The sequence below is a fragment of the Pocillopora damicornis genome, chromosome 13 (assembly GCF_964200805.1).
Source record: "Pocillopora damicornis chromosome 13, jaPocDami1.2, whole genome shotgun sequence".
NCBI classification, from domain to species: Eukaryota; Metazoa; Cnidaria; class Anthozoa; order Scleractinia; family Pocilloporidae; genus Pocillopora; species Pocillopora damicornis.
Window position 1 is genome coordinate 3344735 of NC_142682.1, and position 23513 is coordinate 3368247.

At 38.8% G+C, this 23513-nt stretch overlaps 2 protein-coding genes across 2 annotated transcripts; one reads left to right on the forward strand and one right to left on the reverse strand.

Annotated features, from left to right (window-relative positions):
* Positions 1-23: 23 nt before the first annotated feature.
* LOC113686458 (uncharacterized) lies at positions 24-16141 on the reverse strand. Its single transcript, XM_089191153.1, has 19 exons — positions 15913-16141; positions 14021-14150; positions 13153-13255; positions 12422-12506; positions 11598-11645; positions 10725-10862; positions 10244-10372; positions 9575-9706; positions 8701-8898; positions 7880-8071; positions 6692-6931; positions 6214-6447; positions 5475-5666; positions 3871-3960; positions 3003-3161; positions 1727-1891; positions 1137-1265; positions 254-469; positions 24-136 (listed from the first exon to the last, which is right to left on the reverse strand). The coding sequence occupies exons 1-18, from the start codon at positions 15971-15973 to the stop codon at positions 264-266; spliced, it is 2631 nt and encodes an 876-aa protein (XP_089047279.1). The 5' UTR covers positions 15974-16141; the 3' UTR covers positions 24-136; positions 254-263.
* A 2413-nt stretch (positions 16142-18554) lies between these two features.
* Positions 18555-23215, forward strand: LOC113686479 (lipoxygenase homology domain-containing protein 1-like). The gene is made up of 6 exons (XM_089191168.1): positions 18555-18896; positions 19506-19635; positions 20256-20358; positions 21014-21098; positions 21572-21619; positions 22961-23215. Exons 1-6 carry the CDS (start codon positions 18683-18685, stop codon positions 22963-22965), a joined length of 585 nt encoding a protein of 194 aa, XP_089047294.1. The 5' UTR covers positions 18555-18682; the 3' UTR covers positions 22966-23215.
* Positions 23216-23513: the final 298 nt, after the last annotated feature.

Genomic DNA, 23513 nt, shown 5'->3' on the forward strand with positions numbered 1-23513 from the left:
CAATGAGAGGACCCTTGTAACAATTTGATTATAGATTGTTTTTATTTCTGTAATTACACATTTTCGAATTCTTTTTACTTCTACGCCTTTTATGGGATCCTCCACCTCCAAGAACTGCAGAATTAATCTTCTGGATCTATGATTAAAATGAAAGAATTAGAACATGAAGTGAACACAGAAAGTAAAGTCGCGCCAAAGTTTGCAGGGCTTCTTCGACATGGAATGAACGTTTCAGAAAAAAAAAAAAACTTGCCTTAAATCATCTAAGCACCAGAGCCTTCGTTACTATTAATAACTGCTTTAACAGTGAGTTTCGACAGTCCCATATCAGTGCCATGGGTGTTAGTGGCGGTACACTCGTAGGACCCTGTGTTTTCGACTGTGGCTCCTGTAATTGTCAGACGTGAACCAATCACAGTTCCATCAGCATCTTTCAAGCTTCCTTGCGACATCTTCCCAAGGAATGCCGCTGAAAATAAAAAAAAACTATTTTTAAATCTTTTGAAATTGAGGATTTCTTTATCAAGCCTATTTGCCCTAACTTACATTTTCTATGTTTATAATTCATTTATGAGCGCCTCCCTTTTTTGCCAATTGTAACCTTTCTGCTATCGACTTAGTACTCACGAGGAACAGCGAAAACTCGAAAATGATTTTTTCAATTCTCTCAGAATAAGGTTGAAAGTAGAAAGCCTTCAAAAAATATCGAGAGATAGAGCATTAAGTATAAACACAACCAAACCCCGTTACGAGATCGTTTCAGGGCGCGTAACCAGGATTTCTACAGTTGCATATACCGTAGTACATGTCATCCCTCAGCATGCTTCTCTGGATGTTGGAATACAACCTCCATACATTAGTTCCTAGGAGCTTCTAAAATTATAGGGTCCAAAATCAAATAGACAGTACGGTCAAAAGAATCTCCCGATACTAATGGGACGAAAAATTCAAATACCAAAGTTGTGAAAGTTCAAGGATTGAACTTTCAATCAATGTATCAAGGCTGAATTAGATCCGAATGATAACTTATTTATATCAAAAACAGTTAACTAACAGTCTATGCATCCTCCGATTTTTCCCTGTCCCTCTGCTTCAGAACGGAGGCAAACTCCTAGAAAACAAGATCTGTTACTTACGAGGAATGTCCCGCAAGAATTTCCATGTGAATATGGGCGTTGGCTTTTCGCGTGCAAAACAGTCGAGTGAAATGGTTTCCTTTTCATCTATGGTAACCTCTTGCTGAGCCAAAGAGACTTTTGGTTTCGCTACAAACGAAAGCGAAATATGATCACTGATAAGTAGGGTAACGTGAGCGTTATACCCTACACTGGGATATCTTACACTGCAAAATGAAGAGCCACTGTCAATTGAATACTCCGTAGAACCATAGTCCAGTCCATGGTTATGAATTCCCAACCTACTTTCAGTTCACGCTCTAGAGCACTAGCTCAGATTAGCTCGATATACCAGAAAACCTCGAGATGTCACGGGTTCAAGAACATGGTAAACGATTGTTCTGGTGATACTTGCAAAAGGATGAAAGAGTAATGATTACATTTCATGGCATAGTTGTTACTCCAGGAATGAAATCTCTCTACAAGGGTGTGTATCACTCTCAGAAATTTAAATACACGATCATTCAGCGAGTACGTACGTACTCCGTACGACCTTGACTTTTCTTACCGGCCAGGAACAATACGGCATTTGCAGGCAAAAATAAACAAACCTCCACAATCATTAAGCGAACTTGAGCCTGCTGCGACAGTGCTGGCTCCGTTCGGACACGAGATACAATCTGTCTGCTGAGGTTTGTCCTGATATGTGTCACGTGGACAATCCAGACAATTCGGTCCCAGGCCATCAGAGGAGAACCTTCCAGGGGGACATAAGTCTAGAATGAAATAAACATTTGGTGTATATAAGCGTCACATCAGGCCTCAAATTCCTTGGTTGATAATCAACGTTGTTGGTAACTAGACCCATCGTAAAACTTATTTTTTATCGCATTTTATTGGCCGATCGCTCTATGGACTTCACAACACACAAAGGCCAGTTAAATGCTTAAATCATATCATATCTCATATTTCTCCCGATTAAAAGATCTTTAAGGGAAGAAAATATTCTTGTTCGGTTGTACAAGTCAGATTGAAATGTAATGATACCTTCTTTTGAAATTGCTAACCAGTTGCATACTATCCGAGAAAGGGTGGGATTGCATTTTGTCAAGGAGATTGTAAGGTAGAAATTGTCCACGTTACTTTGCATTTTAAATATCTTAGTATGTTATTGAAATGAGGCCGTGGAGGGTAGGGGAGCGGGGGAACTGCACACGTGGGACCACGTACGGAACCATAACAACATTGTACTAAAATGGCACACTCTTGGGGAAATTGAAGAGCGGCGCGGTTTTTTTCCCAGGATCAGTACGTAAGTACAAGGGTTTATCTTAAAACTTTCATTGCAGGCCGTTCTATAAGAGGGGCTGAGAAGGGCCTTTGTGCGCCATAGCTCTATCCTTGCAGACTTATCAAAACTCAGCCGCAAGCTCTTCTATTTTGACCCCGAAAATGCAGTTTGTACAGGTTGCACTGCATGTATGTCGATATGAGTGCTAGGCGCTCGTTTGCCACAGTTGTTAGTTTAGGCTAGCCAAATAGTGGTTTGACTGGATGAAGGGTCGTAAAGTTCTTAACTTTTCTAATTAATATATACTATTGCCCCGAGCTCACAAATGAATTCGTGGCATGGGCAAACTTCATTCAGCTATGTCAGAAAAATAGATCGTAAAAATGTAACTAAAAACGTTGAAACTACCAATCCTCAGTCCTTTTTCTGTATGTTCCTACCTCTTTGGTGTCTTTGTTGTCTATTACCTTTTCTAACTCAAAATATCACAACGTGACTTTTATAAATACAGAAAGCAAACTAATTTTTTTTCTAATATTCTGTTATTCTTGGCGCATGCGTATTAAATGCCTATATGTACAACTGAAACAACTCACTTCGGCAGTCAACAGCGGAACTTGCTCCCGGTAACGAGGAAGTACCCGCGGGACACTTAAGCGTGCACTGTGTTTGTCCTTGCTGGTCATTGTAAGTTCCCGCGGGACATGGACTGCAATCAGTATTCGAGGATTGGTACATGCCAGCAGGACACTTACCTGTAGAAAGGTTTTAAAAAAGGAAAAGATAGCTTGAACTATCAAACCAAATCTATATGACCTCCGGTACACTGTTTTCAATGCCTTGAAGTCGAACCTTGAATGACTATAAAGTCTCACTTCTGAGCTCGTATTGAAATGGCTTTCCTTCCAATTAATCATTTTATTTACCATTCTACCCACATTATCTCGTGACCCTTTTCCAAAAGTACGGCTCAGTGTTTATTAAATCTGTGGGCGCTTTTTGTCAAGCAACTACACCTCTTTGCAAAAACTGTGTTCTAGTCCTCTAAGTTTTATTAGTTTTTAGTAACATCATCCCTTCTTCTGTCAATGGCTCTAACCCTTCGTAGGAATCAAAAGTAATTTGAAAAAGTGACCGCAATTTACACTTCACTTCTGTCTGCCCTTCGATCGAAAATAGACATCGATTTTTGAAAAATAAAATAAAAACCTAAATTGGAACCATAAGTAGCATGGAATGTTTTTATCTTAAAAATTCCCATTCAAAAGTACTCTATATCCTTTAAAATAATTGCAAGCTTAATCATGTAAATTGTCAACCTGGCTACTATGTTACCTAATAAAACGCTTTGACAAAGATTTCCCTTAAATGGGTTGGAGTAAGATGTAAGAAGGGCGACCATCTTTTCATACCCAATCTCATCCACAGAAAGCTTTTCACGCAACTGTAAGCCAAATCACTCACCACAATGCAATTCCTGTTTAAAAAAGACGATTACTGTCATTTCGATTCGACCTTCTTCGCACGTCGTGTTCGGGTCTTTTTTGGAGGACACTGCAAATAGTATGTCTGACTTAGTAGAATTCTGACATGCGCAGAAAATTTACTTCCCTCCCACCACTACTGCGCAAAACTTCCGACATAGTTGACTCTTGTCTTACCTCAAGCTTTCCACTTACGTTTTTCTTATCTAATTTTGTGTATTTTTATGTATTTATTATAGTTTAATGGATAATCTAACTGGACATTAAAGAAAAAAAAAAGAAAAAGCAATATTGACCCCAAATAAATGGCAAAATACTTGCCCAAATAATTAAATAAGAAGGAAACATGGCGAAGCAATGGATTTTTTCTACTTCTACTGATCCTCTTGCTGCTCTTAGCTTCGAAGTTAATGTCTACAGAGAAGCGATTCCAGGTCTCAAAGACCCTGTTAAAACTAGTTTTCGTTCTCAGTTGGAAGTACTGTCTTCCTCCCCCTCCTTGCTTTGCGCTCCTTCTCCTCGTTCAGTTATCCTCCTCGTCCTCTACTCTTCCTTTCCCCGTTTCCGCCCTCCTCCTCGTCCTCGTCGCTCTTTCCATGTCATAGTCCTGATTCTGTCTCCCTCCTCCTCATCCTGTCCTCGCCCATATTCTGTCCTCCTCTTCCTCTCCCTCGATGTCCTCCTTATCCTCTTCATTTCCCTGTCTCCCTCCTCCTCCTTCTCGTCGCTCTCAATCTCGTCCTTTTCTTCATCCTTCTGTCCTTGTCCCCCTCCTCGTCCTCGTCCCCGTCTTCCTTCTCGTCGTTTTCGATCTCGTCCTTGTCCTCCTCCTCCTACCCGTCCTCCTTCTCGTCATTCTCGATCTCGTCCTCGTCTTTGTCTTCCTTCTCGTCGTTCTCGATATCGTCCTGTCCTCATCCTTCTGTCCTCCTCCTCTTCCTTCTCGTCCTCGTCCTCCTCCTTTTGTCCTCGATCTCTTCCTCCACCATCCCCTCCTCCTCGTCCCCATCCTCCTTCTCGTCATCGTCCTCCTCCTTTTGTCCTCGACCTCTTCCTCCTCCATCCCTTCCTCCTCGTCCCCATCCTCCTTCTCATCCTCGTCCTCCTCCTTTTGTCCTCGACCTCTTCCTCCTCCATCCCCTCCTCCTCGTCCCCATCCTCCTTTTCGTCCTCGTCCTCCTACTTTTGTCCTCGACCTCTTGTTTTTCCATCCCCTCCTCCTCGTCCCCGTCCTCCTTTTCGTCCTCGTCCTCCTCCTTTTGTCCTCGACCTCTTCCTCCTCCATCCCCTCCTCCTCGTCCCCATCCTCCTTCTCGTCCTCGTCCTCCTCCTTTTGCCCTCGACCTCTTCCTCCTCCATCCCCTCCTCCTCGTCCCCATCCTCCTTCTCGTCCTCGTCCTCCTCCTTTTGTCCTTGACTTCTTCCTCCTCCATCCCCTCCCCCTCGTCCCCGTCCTCCGCCTTGTCCTCCAACCTCTGTCTTTCTTTTCCTCCTCTTCCTGATCCTCGTTTTCGCTTTCGTTCTCGTCCGCTACCTACTCTCGTTAGCAACAAATAAGAGAAAAACATCGAATACTTGTCTTACCGACACAATCCGGAATTGTGTTAGAAGGACTCCAGACTCCATTTTTGCACTGCCAAAAATAAACGTTAGGTGGTGGCTTGTACAGATTGCTTCCACTGGGGCACTGAACGGTGCAGAATGAAGATGCACTGCTGACCTTATTACATGATTTGGTGCCACCAACAGGGCCATCAGGGTCGTGGCAAGACGGTCCTAGAGATTTAAATATGTTGTTATGGTACTTTTCATTGCAAGAGACCGCTTAGTGATTTGGCTCATGATTAACAAAAAACTTTGACAGTCGATTGATCCGGAATTCACGTACATGACTTTCATATATAATCATTCAGTCGAACTCAGACGCTCTACGTGCAACTATAGCTTTCATTTTCCTTTATAAACTCTTACGAAAGGAGCCTACGTTTTCCCATCTTCGATAATTTTTGAACGCACCTTCGGGCTTTCTATTTAGTACGATTAGGTTTTTCATTATTTCTGCGTGAATATTACGTGCACGGTACTGGAAGAAAAATAGGAACCTTTCGTAGCTGACCTATCTCTCCTTCAGGATTAGCCTCTTCCGTGCAGCTCGAGCTACAACAACATTTGTGCGGTTGGGGGAGAGATACATATCAATGAACGGTTAGGTTAGTTTCCATGTGAAATGGTAAAATTTCTTTCCCAAGAACAGAACTTCGTGACCTTACTCATTATTCAGGTCGTCCCTAAAAAAATTCAGAACAAATCAGGCAGAACTTACGTTTGAGTGTCACAGTAAACTCGCATTTTGCGCTTTTTCCTGCTGCATCGAACGCTCTGTATTCAACTTTAGTTGGAACAAACTGGAAAACATCGCCACTTTTGTATTGGTTCTCCACATTTGTAACTCCGACGTTGTCACTGAAGGTCGGCTCAATCCAAGAAACATTCTTGGGTTTGTCGGAAATTTGATAGATATCGCTGGGACAGCTCACGACCTTGGGAGGCTCTTCATCTGAAAAAAAAAATTGTCGTCACATTCTTCGGGTTTTGGCTGTGGCAAATTTGTATTCTTTTGGATCTTTACACCCATTCTAAAGTTACTTTTATGCATAAGCGAGATCTTTAAACGTGTTCAGATTAGGAAACTTTGTTTTAAGCTTCACGCGGGTATGGCGTGACATCTATAAAGCTGTTCCACCGCTGTAACGCTGCCTCATCATTTTGTAAGCAGAGGATGCGTTCACTAAGTCACTTACCACTGATAGTAACATACATAGAACAGCTAGCGGTTCCTGCTGAGTTGGACACTGTCCAATCGACTTTTGTCATCCCTGGAGGGAAGAGGTAATCTTTGGAGATTTCAGGCGGGTTGATTTTCATTTCCTGCACGTTCGAAACGGGCAACTTCCACACAGCGCTAACATCAGCTTTATCTTTTCCTGGGGCTAAAACTTGTCTTATGTTATCCGGACACTCGATCCAAGGCTTGCTTACAACTGAAAACAAAATCAACACACTATCGTATGGTAATTTGTTGTGGCTAGTCAAGCAAAATTTTGTCACAACTCACCGCTCAGCTTCTCGTCAGTGACATGAAGTTAACATTTCACACTTGCTGATATTTCCGCGTGTTTTTCCACATATCCAATTACCACAAAACCAATGGTTATTATGAGAATGACAATTACAGTGACACTGACTATTACGGTGACGATGAAAATGACGATGACGATGACGATGACGATGACAAGGATGATAATGGTAATGAGCGATAACGATAACGATTTATTATGATAATGGTAATGATAACGGTAACGGTAATGATCACAATAACGATAAAGATAACGATAATGATCACAATAATGATGACGATAACGATAATAATCGCGATAACGATAACGATTACGATAATGATAACGATAACTATGACGATAAAGATAGTAATAATGATAATAATATTGATATTGTTATCGATGACTACGACAATAATAGCAAAACAAACAACGAGAACGAAAACAAGCATGATGTTGATTAAGATAAAACACAATTAAGACCGTTCATAAGATGAGTTCCAAGTTGAAATTTCAGAACGATCCTTTACTTTAAGTTCGCAGGTTTTATCAAAACTAAGTCTAGTTTAGTAAAGAATTCCTTCCTTTGTCATTAAGAATTAGATAGTATTAAATGCAGATAAGAAACAATGTTCTCCTATTTGTTTTCCTTAAAGTTGCATGGAAAAATGAATAGAGAAAGTGATGGCCACCTTAAAATACTCTTTTGTTTCCTCTTTCATTGCAAAAGTAGAAAGTTAAAGATGAAGTCGAAAAGAATGTCCGAGTTTACTCATAATCGATAGCTTTTTTCCTAAATGTAAGAAAACAAAACAGACTAACAAAGAAAACAGAGTAATACACAACACGAAAATTGAAATTGTTATTGTTTACTTAGACTACAAGCCGGTGCCACTCCACTCCAAGTCTTGTCCTTTAGGCATTGTCTGCTCCCCAACCCTGAGAGCTGATAACCGCTTCTACAACTGTACGTACACAAATGTGTGTAACTTACGCCAGTAGTTGTGCATGTTGAGGGGTATATATTTCCATTTGCAATGGCTGGCAAGGCAGGACACTGAACAGCTGTCAAAACACATATACAAAATTTAGTTGTATTTTTTTCCACACACGACCAATTTTTTACCAACCACTAAACACTTCCACTCCAATTGTGGAGACTTTTCAACTTTTGCATAAATCGAAACGAGGCAAAATAAATGAGAAAGGTAAGTTGGTTCCCAGCCCCCTCGTGTTGGCTTGCCCGATTAGGAAGGCCTCAATGGAGGAATGTAAACGAGTAAAATTTTGCAATTGTACAGCTAACGGTTCATTTCTTTCCGTTGCGGTTAATAAGAAAATACGGTTCACTTTTTTCACGTCTAACGGTTAAAATTTGTCAATTTTTGCGCCAAACGGTTGATTTTTTCTTTGCCATGTTGCAACTCGAAGCTAACCCCATGGGGATCCTCGATTGGTGGTACTACGTTTTTTCTCTCCCGTTCATTCTGGGAAAAAAAATCGCCTAAGTTTGCGAGATGAGCAGTGAACCTCAGCAATATCGAAAATTCCATCTCGGTAACCGAGATGCAGCAATTACATCGGAAAAATTTCAACCCTCTTTCTCACTTAAATAGGGCCCAATTTTGAAAAAGTTGTGAGTAGAAAGGCAGTTGACTGAATATATCAAGAAGCACAAGATTTCCTATACTTACGGTTGCACGTGCCCATGTTTCCCTCCCACCTGCCAGATTTGCTACAGGTAAGAGTTCCGTGTTGGATGTCATCCATGACGTAACCGTCTTTGCAGGTCATCACGCATTTATCACCAAAGACATTAGAATCCAGTTGAGTGCATCTTGGTGGTGTCACATTGCTTCTGGAGGGTACGCTAAGGGCACCACATTTGACGGCTGGTTTTTGGACGAAAAAGAAAAGAACCACTTAGCTTTAAAAGAAAGGGGGGTGTGGCTCTTTAGCGGGGAATACTGTTGTTGGGTTTGCAAAGTTGCTTCCAGATCTCCCGCGTTCAGATTCTACAGAAGCGGATACGAAAGATTTTGAACGAGACTGCGGCCATATTTGACTGGCGTAATTCGTTTTATGGATGTGAAATGGAATCAGGTTGAGCAAAAAGTCGCGGACTTAAGTACTTAAAATCGCCGCCCTCGTAGAAGCGCCGCTCGTCGCATCGGAGACAGTAAACATAAAAATGCCGTAACGTAAAATCTGCAAGTTAAGTTGCGGCAACCCATATTTCTTGTATACTGTGTACAATTTTAAATGGACTTAAAACTGCTTGTTTCAACATTCCTCATCAAATGTGCATTTCTGTTTTGCTCTTAAACATCTAATAGAATGTTTGATAATGTGGTCTCATTGTCCGGGTGAGAAAAGCCCTGAGAAGGATTGTTGATGGAAACAGAGACTAACGTTTCAACAACCTTAGGGGAAGTCATCATCAAAGTCAACTGAAGAGTTCTCTCGCAGTTGAGCATTCTAAGTCTGGTTCGTGACATCTGATTAGTAAATTTTTTTTCGTTGATGTTATTGATCAGCTTCAACGAGAAGTCATTCAAGTTAGCTTACGTTGACAAATCCTGTTATTGGCTCCCTGAGTGTAACCTTCCTTACAGACACAAAAATAGGTTCCACCGACGTCGTGACAGGTTGAGATAGACTTGTCGCAAGAGTCTGTACCCAAAGAACACTCATTTATGTCTGGAAAAAATAAAAGAAAGGGATAATGATTAAAAAAAAACAAAGAAAAAAACAAAGAAAAAAACAAAAAAGAAAGAGTAAGAAAGTCGACAAACTTAAAGTTCTTTTTCACGACCGAGACATATCTTCTGTAATTAAAGTTAAATCGCATTTTGCCCCAATATTTATTTTCCACGAAGTTTATTCGCACCTAGTTACATTAAAGAAATACTTGCACTGAGAAAAACTTTTTCAAAGCGAACGCAATAGAGCGCGCTATATTCTATGATTATATTTTGTTTTTTCCAGGAAGGGCGTTTCAATAAAGCGAAGTAATTTCAATTTTTTTTTGCTGGAAACTAGTTTCGTACAATCAGATGAAAATTACATTTGGTTCATTGCCCTATGGCGGTGTGGTGGAACAATAATTGATAACTAGCGAGGATGCGCGGCAATTTTCCATGATCAATTACCAAGGTGTATTTTAACATGCATTTTTGCGCTCACTAGAAAATGACTTCATCAAAATTTCAAGCCGATTGTCAAGGGGATTCTTACTTATGCATTTCTTGGGATTTGAGTTCTGGTAACCATCCTTGCAAATGCACTTGTAATCACCAGGAAGATTCTCACAAGATTTTGACGTCACCGGATCACACGGTTGACCTTGATTGCACTCATTCACATCTAATGAATAGAGAAGCACAATTAGGGGAGAGGTGGGTTCATTTCTCTTTATTCCGTCTATTTACGGTAAATAACAGTTTACACAATCCAGACCTTCACCAAATGGTATTCTTGACTCAGATTAATATTTATTTGAGATAGTTAGAGCTATGCAATGTGGCTCTGCTTGTATTGGCTAGATGACTGAGTCCTTTTCAAAAAAATAATAGCAGTGCCGTAGTCGCATTTTTCGCACATTTAAAGAGAATTTCCGAAAGGTTAGATTAATGTTTTGTATGATGAAGCATGACAATAACAGCTATGGCAATAGTTATGAAAACTCAATATAAGATACAGACATTTTTCGCAATACCTTCACACTCAGTGTTTGAATTTGCTTTTTTGACGTAACCACGTGGACACTGGCAGTAGTATGAGCCCACGGTGTTATGACACTCGGCCGGGGGTACACAAATGGGGGGATTTTGTTTGCATTCATCCACATCCAAGACTGAAACCAATACGAATCAAAATGTGTTATTGAATCAGCTCCAAATCTGCTTTTTCTTAAGGGCTGACTAAGAATGCCTAGATTCTACTCGATTTTAAAGAAGAGCAGCAAAAAGGACCTTGTTTCAGTGGCACAGCCCCATCCAAACCTCCCCTACCACGCCCTAACATACATCCATTTCTGGATTGCTCTGATTTGCAGGGAATTTTTCCCCCTGTGCGAAAACGTCTTAGAACTTTATAAATGATTTGAAAAAGTACCTAGGACACTGACACAATCAACTTAGTCAATCCATAGTTGTCTCAATTCACCATATTCCAGAAAATGGACAGTTTTTATTGGCTTGATTAAAGGTTGAAGTTCAATTAAATATTTTACAGTGAGGTTTTAATTTCTCTTGTGTCTCAACGTACACGACCGCTCATGTTGTAATGTACGAACGCCGACGCATAAAACAATAGTTTTGTAAAGACCAACGAACCAATGTAAATGATGTAAATTTCTCCAACTTTATAGTAGCAGACTTCGTTACTTTAATTGAATATGCGGTGCCATAGCATGCAATTAACAATGTAAGTATCAATAACAAAACAGCCAAACGACCGACATTACACAGAACATTCCGAGTCACGGAGGTTATGTGATCTAAAAGGCGGGAAAAACTGGCGAACAGGGAACCCAGCTAAAAAAAGATTAGATCAATGACCAAATCAATATAACACAATAGCAACTCACCATCGCAGTAACCCTTTGCATTTATGCGAAATCCACTTGGACAAGAGACTGAAAGACAATTCAGACTAAGCAACAATGAAGGAAATTAACTCATTAAGAAACAGTATAACTCACAGAAGACGATCGACCAAGAAATCCTTAACGAGTTCTTTGACGTGTAGTGTAAAAGTTTAAAACACAAGTCTTGAGTCTTTCCTCTTGGCACGAAAATGCGGGTGCTTACCGTAATATTGCGAGTTTCGCATATGGTCATTTATACAAAAAATTAGCTTCCGTACAAGAAAAAATTCTGAAGAAATATTCTCTCTTCTTGATTAATTAATAATTCGAAAATTTGACGATATTCCGTTATATTTTTTGTCAATGTTCCGCTACCTTGATCAGAAATTCCTGAAAACTTTAGCTCTCACCAGAAATTTCTATTTTTTTGCATTGCAAACATTTGTTCCCAAAAAGTCGCTAAACCTTAAAACTGACATCTAGAAAAAGAAATCAGAGGAGTCATTTTGCAGTTTTTGAAAACTCCTCTCCCCATCAATATTAAAATGACCCATCCTTGTCGGCATTTTTACAAAGCATGCTCTTTTTTAAATGTCCAAGGCTGATATTTCCAGATATTTCCCTCAAACCCATAAGCATGCGTAGTCTTACCCTCGTGACTCTTAGGCCAAAAAGACTTAACCAAATTACTTTTTATCTCAAAAGCATGAAAAATAGCCAAATTTGTGCTGCGAATCTTACTCATGCGAAGAATTCTCTTGGCTGATCAATATTCACGTAAAACATATATCTCAGCAACGCACAAGGTGAGTACAGTTACTTACGGGTTAATTTAACCCACTTGTTTTTGGGGACCCAGGCGTTATAATTGAAGATGCTGTCTACGGCACCAGCGACATGGATGGTGATCTAGAAAGGTAGAAACGATACAATGAATTTCCTATGACCCAGGAGGATATCACATTATGTTTAACTAATAGTGATTTTAATATCACAATTATATACACAACTCAAGCATTTGTGATCGTGAAGACTATTGACGGAATTTTATTAGACTTCACTTGTTGTACATAAAAGAGAGATGACATTTTCTAAAAATGAAAATTTTTGTTCTGCAATAGATCTGCTGAAACAGGCCGCCTAGAAAAAACTATAGGACAATTCAAGCCTTTCATACACTTGGCCGAAATAGATCATATAGTGAAACTCGCTTTCTCGTTAATTATTTTCTTAAACAGCCAAAGACACAATGCGGAAGATGATTTTTTTAAGTTACACTCCTGCGGTCTTCAAGCATGCGAAAATACTGAAATACCAACATCTGACGTTAAACTAACACTGAAAAAGTGAAAAAGGCAACGGTCAAAGATCCAGTTGAGCTGTTACCTTTCTGTGCCCTACACATACTTGGCTGCATTTAAAAAAGTTGGAGTCTATCGCCAGTTTCACTTCTGTCCTCGGATTGGTTTTGATCACCTGTTGGCCTCCCAGTTTCAGTAAATACGCTACAAAACTACAAGTATTTTGTATATCCTCAGTTTTATGAGCAATTTACCTTGTCAAGTTTCCAATCTGGCCAAATCCCACTGCTATCACGTTTAATGTCCATTCCTGTGACATTTCCAATGTCGTAGTCGTCTACATCAATGTTGTCAGTACTAAACGTCGTGGAAGAGAAATAATGCAACTTATACTCAAAATCTTATCAAAACGACAAAATTTATGATGAAGCAAAGTTTTTAGATGCAAAGCAGTTTACATGCATGAAAGATTGTTCTCCACATACATGGTAGATTTTATTGTTGTAAAGCACGAACTAAGCAATTAAAATTTAGGTCAGATTAATCATGCTGGCACACTTTTTGGTATAACGCTAAAGTCAGAGCATCGAGCGTAATGCTGACATAACGACTAAACTTCTGAAACATTCATTGATGTCACAGTTCAACGAACGATAAATTCTTTATCCTAAATAATGTCAACAGTAAGCCTGCTTTCCTTGCCCGCACTTTAGAATTTTGATTTACCTAAATGTTGTGTTCAAGCCTCCTTAGGCCTTTTATTCTTAGCCAGGTTTACTCGTTGGTGGTAGAAATGTCAGAGAAGGGGTTTAGCGGCTCTTAAAGGCTATTTTTCTTTAGCTTAATTAAATTGAGCATCATGAAAATTATTGAGCTTAATTTTCGGCACGATGCCTTGTTTTCAGAGAGGACGCTCAAAATCATAATGCTCAGATTTTGCAGCATAGTTTATTTGACCGATCATTATATGATCGACCATCATCATCAACTTCATCGTCAACTTCTTGTAGTCATATAATCATCAACTTCTTAGGTTGCCATTGGCACCGCTATCGTCATTGTCTTCGTTGTCGTTGTCATCATCATTATCATAATAATGTTAATAATTTTCATCATCATTACTCATCCTGTTCAAAGCTTCCTTTTATTTCTCTTTCTATCTTTCCGTCTTTTGAGCCTTGCATTCGGATGCGAATTGTGGCATCGGTGCCGGCATATTGTACGTCCGCGGTTTTAACTGCCAAACTGTAAACTGAAAGGAATCATTCAATCAATTAAAATATTGAATAATCAAACAGATTATTAAGATCTTAGGGAAGCCTTAAGATTAGCTGCTTCACAGAAAGACGTTGTGCAACAATTTTACCTGGTACATAACTTTAAATTTGATTGGATTCCTCTCCGGAAACGAAGAACCCCTTAACTTTACAATACTCCCGCCATCATCTCGGAGGCACGATCCCTGACATCGAAGCCCAAGTTATCATGGGCTTCTTCTCTTTAATTTCTTAAATTGCAGCTTACTTGCGAGGCTCTGATACATACCTGAATAACTTAAAAATTACGCAACAGCTTAAGGTCTCTTATATGCAATAAATCACATTTCGTTGCACTGGAGCTTAAAATGTTAAAATTATGTCAATCGGTTTCGGACGTTTCATTGTAACTTTGGCTTTTCAATTCATCGGGTAGATATCCCTCAAAAAGTTAAATTTCCAATTGCATTATCCCGAATTATTACCTTCTCAAAACCCTCCACAAGAAATTTAAGAGGGCCGATTAATCATTACTACCCGGAGGTCGTTCGTCTTGAAAACAACTGAGAAGTTTTAGAATTAAACGAAAACTCGGTGTGATAACATCTTAAACGTCTCTAATAAACAAAATATTTAAGACGATCGAGTTAAAAGGCAGCTGGGAGGATTTTGGCATACCCAGGGCGTAAATGAAAAAAAATTATCCTTATGATTTCTAAAAAGATGAATAATGTACTTCTTTGGGTAAGAAATGCATGGGTATACCTAATCGGCAAGGAATAACAATTGGGAGAGCTCATGGTACAATTTTCTGTGGGTGAGTTAAACGAAAAAGGTAGATTCTTGACCAAATTGCTATCAAAGGACGGAATTTAGAACACAAGAAATAATAACATCGCTATTTGCCTTCTTCTATCACCATATGCAATACGATCCCAAAATATTCAACAAAAATTTTGCCACTTTGCCGCTCAGAACCGAACTTTGTTTACATGGAACCTCGACGAATTCACAGCTGCCGAACACTAGACAGTAGAGCCTTAAAAGTTTGAATGTGTTGAACGAGCCGAGCTTTCAAAATCAATTCCCGACAAAGATATTGTAATTTTACTGCAACACCTAACGCTTTCCACGAACGGGTTTTTCTCGTATCAAAAATCAGAGTTTGGCTGTTCCATGTCTGTTCTTTGTCAGGTGGTGAGGAAAATACTATCTCGTTCATGAACAATCCACTGTCACCGAAAAAGAAGCAGTTTTTCGAGACAATAATTTTCTACACAATGCAAACGACTAAGTTTTTCTCATGCTGAAGTAAGATTATTTAACGGAGGTGAAGAAAACAATCCTTCTAAAACTGGCTGCTTCTTAATTCCATCGTAACTTCTCCGTTCTCGACATAAATATAATTTAACTCTTAAACAAGGCAAGTTTTTGAATTAAAGTCATGAACGTCGTTCATTCTGAAGAAAAAAGTGGATGGTCTATGAGATATGCTTTCATCTTTTTGTTAGAAACGCACTCGATGAAATAGTCTTCACGACGTAAGACCCTCGCGGTAACCAAGAAGTGAAAGCTTTTTAATCTTTTAACAAACTTCCGCCAGTTATTTTAAGTTAATTTTTTACATTAGAAAACCTATTGGTCGTTTTTCAAAACTAATCATTTTAATTTAATGGGAGAGCATCAACTTTTCTGTTGACTGATACTCGTTATTCAAGTTAAATATCTTGTAATTAGAATAAAAAATTTTCAACTCACGTTTTCCTTCAGAAACAGTAGCTCCGTAAAATAAGAGCGTAGAAAACAGTAACACAAGCATTTTTTCGCTTTGATAAATTCTTCCGTTATAGAATCATCTAAAGTTTCATGATATGTTATCTTGATTAGGCCGATAATAAACTTCAAACCATCCAAACCTTGATTTTATTCCCAGCTGGGTAAGCCATGTCAATCATGTTGTCATGGCCACGAATTCTTGCTTTTACAGCTGTGAAAAACAAATCTTATTTCCGTACTCAACGTCACGCACTATGGCCTAATTATTCCCACAAATAATGAATTCGCTTTATTACTGTATGAGTAACCCAGGCTGTGTTTGACCTCCTTGCAGCTCAGTAAACAGCACTGCGAACATTTTTTTTCGATTTGGAAATTTTTCCTTATAATAAAATATAACTGAGTGATTCGTATTCGTTTGAAACTGAAATATGAACAATGTTCCTTTTCTTCGTTACTTCTTCTTTATTGCGATTATCATAGGAGGCCTGATAAGCAGCAAACGATTTTGAGTTCGTACAGTATGCAAAAAAATATATTTTTGATATCTCTTTCCTGGAGTTGACTCGCTAATTAGCACTTAATAAAAATCAACCTTAGCGTCCTTCGCTTTTCTCTTTCTTCTCTGCACAACTCTGTTTCAAGGCTCTCTTGCCAAATGCTTCAACTTATCTCATATAAATTCGACGGAGCTCTCACTTAAGGTGCAAGGAACGAATTTTAAATTCTACTTCGTGCATGAAAGCTGTCCACCAATCCAGGGAGTGTTTCAAAAAAGGGTGATTTGTCAAACCACCGGCGTCACAACAAAACGGTGTGTCAGGAACTGCGAGAGAATTACCGAGTGCACCAAGGCCTTTGGTAAATAAAGTAAATAAACTTAATTATACATGAGCTTTACTAGACAAGAACTTAAAAAGCTGTCTGAAAGCCCTGATTTGAAATACATCACAGTATAATTTGTTAAATGCATGTTCTTATAAGCAAAAGTGCTTTTCAGTTCGTAGGCTTATCTGCCATTCCCGACAACATATGTTTCTCTGTTTATAACAATAAGAATGAAAAAGTTTGTTGACAGAGAGTTTTTGTAATAAACTTGAATCATTTAGTAATTTCTTTCAGATCAACGATAAATTAGCGAAGGGACAAATTTGTATATAACCATTTTCAATCGATCATTGGTAACTATACTAATATAACCTCAAAGAAACATAGCTAACTTTACGATATTATAATTTAAATGACAGAGACAGTGTTTTTTTTTCCGTCAGTTTTAATATGATTCGCTAAAAAAAAACTTATGAGTCACCCCTGTCAAAAGCTGAGCGAGGTTTAAACTTCGCGAGTATCAGCTCTACGCTCGCCACTGATTTACAAGCAAAGATTATTTAGATCTGCCAGCAAAAGTAAATTCTCTCTTCAGATTTTGACACATCCCATACGTACATTTCTGAGAATTTCGTATTGGATCGAGACAGGTCGAAGAGGCTCGGTGCCTTAAAAACTTCTTGCTTGATGGAAAAAGACAACCACGATTTTTAAATTTGGAAGGCTGTGCGCAATGACCTAAGCTAGGCTGGGAAAAGCCGTGCGACCCTGCAAGAAGTGAATTAAAAGAGGTAATGAATAAATTTAAGTAGAATACTTTTCGACTGAGTTATGTCGAGCATTACTGGAAAAATATTTGGCTCCCAAAATTTTTAAAACGTAGGGACCCAGCGTGGCGACACCTGAACTTCATGAGCTCGATCCAATTATTTCGCCGTCCGGTTTTGCATGTTATCGTAGTACTTGGTTAGGTCGTCTGCTCACGTGGTATGAAGTAGGATACTTAGGATATTGTTGGTGGATCGAGAGGGAGGGTCTAGTGATCTGGAAACCTACCAAACCATCAGAAGTAAATGTGAAGTATTTGATTTTTATTTGCCGTTCAATATTTCTTTGCGTATTTAGGCTGTAATTAACGTAACATAAAATTCATTGCCTTTTGGATCAAAGTTTAAACCCCCTCCCCCCCCCCTCCCCAAGACACACACACCTGTTATCTATGGAAACGGTGGAAAACGTGGAATGTAGAGTGTGGAGTGCGGACAAACGACGAGTGGATAAAGGAAGTTAGGAATGCGAGAGGCGTGGAAAATAAATGTGTGGAGTTTGGGATGACAGAGAGCGAATTGACGAAGAGTGTGGACAATATGGAAAAGGGTACATACAGGAGCCCATGGGCTACTGGTATATTCATAGCTGCAGAGAGTAAAAAATGTGGAGTGAGGAAAGATAAGAGAGGAAAATGAGCCGTGTAGAGTATGAGAAGTTGAGGAAGTGTAAAGTAGAAAATGGGCCCTGCAGTGTGAAAAATTGAGATTGAATAAAATAGATTAAATTAAGAAATAAAAATTAAATTAAAAAATTAAGGGCCGAACAGAAGCCGGACTTTTTCTTGGAAAACTTAATGACGCTACCGCTACGGTGCTCCTTGACAGCGGAGCACTTTACTTCTTGTTCCAGACTACTATTTGTCATCACACGGCCAAAATCGGCCTGCATTCAAAGTGCACGTTCATCTTCAGACTTGTTGTGTCCTGCGTGATGACAATCACTTGCGCTAAATTTACTCGTTAATATTTATTTAGTTAATATAAGTAGGTTTAATTCAGCTTTGGAATTTTTCCATCTAGTAATAACGGGAAATCGTTGGATGAGCTGATATAAGGTGATATTTCACCGTGATAATATTTGTTATTGCACAGCTATGCAAGCGAAGATCTGTCTCCACGGCAACAAGACTGGCATGGCTTTCTTAGCCAGGGCAAGCAGTTATAACAGCCAGGTTAGGAACACTTCAAATTTATTTTCGACCCAATCGAGATCGCAACCGGTCATCGTCTCTGTACGAGAGGGTAAAATGCGCGTTTTGTTGCTTTCGCTGTTCTTAATTTGCGGAGCTTTTCCTTCCCATGGAAGACGTGAGTGGATAGAATAGTTTTTAAAATTCCTATTTGAAGATATTTAACTAGCAGGAGTTTGTTAACGCAAGAAATGATGCTACCTGTTAGACTGGAGTCGCTTTTTAAGAAAGAAGCTGGAAATGGAAACATTAAGATTTGAAAAAGTTACATGTGTTACAATCAGGATAGGAAAAAAAAATTATATATTTTTTGCTGTTAGAGCGTTCGACTGCTGGTGAATTACAAATTGTAATATTCCTCACATCTTTTAACTTGTCTGGCGCGTCATAGAATAAACAAAGTCATCGGGCTTGATTGTAGGCTCCAGATAACTTTAATTCCTCGATTTAACGGTATTTCTAGTGCCAGGAAAGGCCTGTCTAAAACGGTGTTATAACGAAATAAGGAAACCGGTTTAAAAATTATTTCTTTACTTTGGTTCTGTTATGTTGTTGTTGTCAAATTTTAGTTCTGTCTCAAATCAGTCTCAATGATTTATGTTTGTAGATTCGTTTTACGACATTTTTCTTAAAAGTAAACTGTCCTAAGGTTTAACTGAGTTCGTTAAAATCTTTTTGATTCAGAGCTCAACCATCTTATTCACTGGCCATGGATTATATTTTTCAGTTTACCGCTTGATAGTTAAAACCGCGCGCGCATCATTTGCCGGCACTGATGCTGTAATCCGAATCCGAATTCAAGGCACCCGAGGCGACTTGAAAGAAAGAGTAATAAACGGGAGATTTGAACAAGATGGGTAATTATGATGAAAATGATTATAATGTCGATGATGATATTACCACAGATGATATCGATGATGATCACAACGATTATAATGACAATGATGATGGCGCTGTCCGTCGCGATTTAAGATGTTGGTGATGACCACGATCGATCATACACATGCTAAAGAATAAGCTGTGCTTCCATAATCAAATAAACAAAAATTATTCTCGCATTTGACCCGAAGATGATCTTTCAGGAAAAAAATTATCCTCGCAAGGGAGCTGCATATTGGAAAACTTAGAAATGCACTTGTCACGAGTTTGCACCTTACTGCAGAATGCGTCAATCAATTTGAAGCTTCAAGATCCCCCTCTCGGGCATTTGAACTTCTGACGATTGATTTTTTCAACTTCCGCCCTCCTCCTCCCAGGGTAAAAATTGTGTTCTAATGCCCCACCCAATTTTTAGTAAAAGGAAAAATCAGCGACCGGGACTTTCTACACATTAACTGAGCTCAAGAGATGATTGTGTTATGTTGCACTTTACCGCTTAATCGATAACCCGTGCGGTTATTTACCTGAATCAACCATCGCAAGATACTCAGTTATTCCTCGCCCTTGAACATACTGTTATTTTAATTCATGTTTATAGAACTGACCTCATTGATATCTACGACTATGACATTGGATACATCAAGGGAGCGGATATTAAGCGGAATAATGCTGGGTTTTTGCCGGACTGGAAACTTGACAAGGTAAGTAGCAGTTAAGATTGTGGAGATATGGTTTATATTTTGAAAATTACCTTCAAAACTTAGAAAAAAAGGCCGTGAAGTGATAAGCAACGAATGTGTAAAATACGAGCTAAAATGATAAATTTTGCTTTGTCTAACGTTGGAAAAAAAAACTGTGTAAACACCAAAGAATGGACAGGGAAGCAGAACAATACAATAAAGTCGACTAAACTTTGCTGTTCCGTTGATCGCAATAGCACGCACAATCATTCTTCGCTCCATTTTTCATGGGCGAGACAGAACATTCCTTTGAATGATGAAGACAAACTTTCGAAAAGAATTCCTCTTTATTATTAACATGGGCAGAGTGAGCTAAGGCTAGAATGTCTTATCGGAAAAAAACCCCTTAAATGGGCCTCTTTGTTTTCCTGGAAGTCCTGTCATCAGTAATTACACTGCAATTCTTCTTTAAAAACGTAATCGATTGCGCAGATGAAAAATCATCGTTCTCGGATACAATTTAAAGAAGTTGCAAAAAGAAGATCCGTCCATGGTTTACAATCACATCTATTTTGTTTATTATCTTTTTTTTTCATTTCACATAATGTGTTTCTCGTTTTTCCTGTTTGTAAACATCCTCCTGGAGTAGCTTACCATAAAGTCTCTTCCATCTTAGATCACCATCAAAGTCGCCGGTGCAGAGGACAGCATCTTCAATTATTACGACTGGGTCCCCCAAAACAAGTGGGTTGAATTACCCCGTAAGTAACAGCAGTCACTGATTTCAATGACTTTACATCATTCTGAGTTGTGACGCACGCCCATGTCCACACTCACTTTGACTTACTGCTCAACATGCTAGAAAAACAGTTGAAAACCAGTTGCAGAGTTGTTTACACCTCTCAATTAATTTTTCTGTGCAGTTTCCAATTCCTGTTTGGTAGATAAAGATCTTCCTGCAGGGACGCTCGAAGAAGAAACTATTGAATTAGTTTCCACCTTAAAGCTCCTAGAAAAAATATATGGCGAAATCAGCTTGCCCACTTGACTATAACGATGATTGTTTACGGATTTTTGTTTTCAATCTTATGAGGATTAAAGTTTCAAAACATGTGTAATGTCAGTCAAAGAACTCGGAAGGATTTTTTAGTTCATTGTGTCGATTCATTTCACTTTTTTTTCTGACGAAACTAGATATTTTTCTCACTAAAATTAATTATACTTTGTGTTTTAGTCTCTTGCCCGAATGGTTCTCATAAAAATACCAAAGGCTTCTGCGATGGTGAGTGCCTTTTGATGAAATAAACGTGTGGATAGATATTTAGGCATATTTTTCATTTAGCAGTTGTTGCGACAAATTTTAGTCAACACTCAGTTACAAACGAAATACTTTTTGATATCTTAATAATGGATTGACCACGTTGTCAGTTAAATTTATTTAATTAGCTGAATCCCATACGAATTGTGATTGGTTCTCAGCTATGATCTATTGAAGGACAGACGTATGGATGACTTCCCCTCAACAAAATTTTTTTGCCTGCCAATTATATAAAACTTATAGATTTCATTCTGCCGTGACACACTCGGCTGCGCCTCGTATGTCACTCTTTTGTTCTTAACCTCTTTTTCTCATCATCTGTTATCTATTACTGAACACAAGTATGGCAACATAGAATCTATTCGTAGAGGTTATTACATGATTCCGAGTGCAATTTGGAATAAATAAGAGCGAGTAATTTTTTTCAAAGACCAACAAAATTGCATGAGCCCGTTATTCTAAATTGCACAAGAAAAATCATGTGATTACGTATTAATTATATACATGAAGAAATACGAGATAGCTTATCATAATGAGGCAGAAGCAAAGCGCGTGCATCAAGTGCAAACATACGAGTGACATTGTGCGTTCGGTCAAAACAACCGCGTACGATCAAACAATAATATACAAAGCTATTTTCACATCTTTAAGGCGCAAAAAAGTTCGAATTCCGGCTAAACAGTTCAAGGAATTGTTTAGTCTGGTTTGTTACTTCTTTTCACTGAATTAATCCTCTCCTGCACTGAATTGCCTGAAAACTGCATTTATCTTAACCAATCAGTATTGAGTAATTTTTTCATGTATCTTATAACGTTAAATATAACCTACTTAGAATGGCGCGATTACCAAAACGGTAATGAAATTCTGAGACTTGGAAGTTCTAACTTTTTTAGAAAAAGGTTGGGACCGACCATAATTTTCTAGAAGGTTGTGGTGAAAAGTGTTTTCGGTAAAATATTTTTTTCGCCATGTTTACGTCTACGTAAAGAATAACTTTCCTTTCTCTCATTGCTGTTGACAAATATTGTCAACAAACAAACATTTCAAGTCTTCCCAAAGGGGAGAGATCCAGGGTATAAACTCTCGATAGAAGGTTTTTTTCTCCAATATCTGTGTCATGAAACTGTTTCACGAATCTCATTGAATCTCTCTATGGCACCCTTGGGAACCTCTGGAAGCGATCCCTTGAGGTAGGTCAGAATATCCGCGGTTATGCTGGGGCTTAAATCTGTTTCGCGGGCTCAAGCAATTTTTTGGTCAAGCCCTCAAGACTGAATTTAACATCTTTTCTTTGATTGGTTGCAGAATGATGTGAATAGTCAACCTCCTGGAGTTAAATTTATGTTGATTTATTAAAAGTAATGCAGATTACAACGGTTTATCTGATTGTTTTCCCTTCCTGGGTTCTGGTTCATATAAGTAACATTTGTTTGTACACTACATGTCAATTAAGGTGTTTCAACCCTTTTGATCTGTAATATGTGGGGGACTGAAGTTTACTTTGTGATAGGATCATAAAATTACTTTACAATGTGAAATAAAAGGTGAAAATAATTGTAACATTACGCCTTGAAATTTCTTGTTCTAGGTAATCGTACATTAGGGGGTATCGCCTACAAGCCTTATCGTAAAGGGTTTTCAGTAATCGCATGCATTGATTCACGCAGATTTAAAACATGTTGTCAATGATGAACTTACGGGCGAAAGCTTTTAGGCTAGCTTTATAATCACCACGGACTGGCGTTTTTATGCTTGGAATTAAGAAAAAAAATGCTGGAAAACAGTTGCAATTAAATACCTGGTCCATTTTGCTGTAGCGGTCCAGATTCCGTGTTTACGCTGAGTGAGTTTCGTTCAA

Bases quoted from the DNA above. Each gene is read 5' to 3' on its own strand.
- LOC113686479 (XM_089191168.1), top strand. From the start codon at position 18,683: ATGCAAGCGAAGATCTGTCTCCACGGCAACAAGACTGGCATGGCTTTC. The intron at 19,636-20,255 runs GTAATTATGATG...TCATGTTTATAG, and splicing joins GGGAGATTTGAACAAGATGG to AACTGACCTCATTGATATCT. The intron at 21,099-21,571 runs GTAAGTAACAGC...TTTGTGTTTTAG, and splicing joins CAAGTGGGTTGAATTACCCC to TCTCTTGCCCGAATGGTTCT.
- LOC113686458 (XM_089191153.1), bottom strand. From the start codon at position 15,973: ATGCTTGTGTTACTGTTTTCTACGCTCTTATTTTACGGAGCTACTGTT. The intron at 8,899-9,574 runs GTAAGCTAACTT...TCCAAAAACCAG, and splicing joins CAATAACAGGATTTGTCAAC to CCGTCAAATGTGGTGCCCTT. The intron at 3,961-5,474 runs GTAAGACAAGTA...TACTATTTGCAG, and splicing joins CACAATTCCGGATTGTGTCG to TGTCCTCCAAAAAAGACCCG.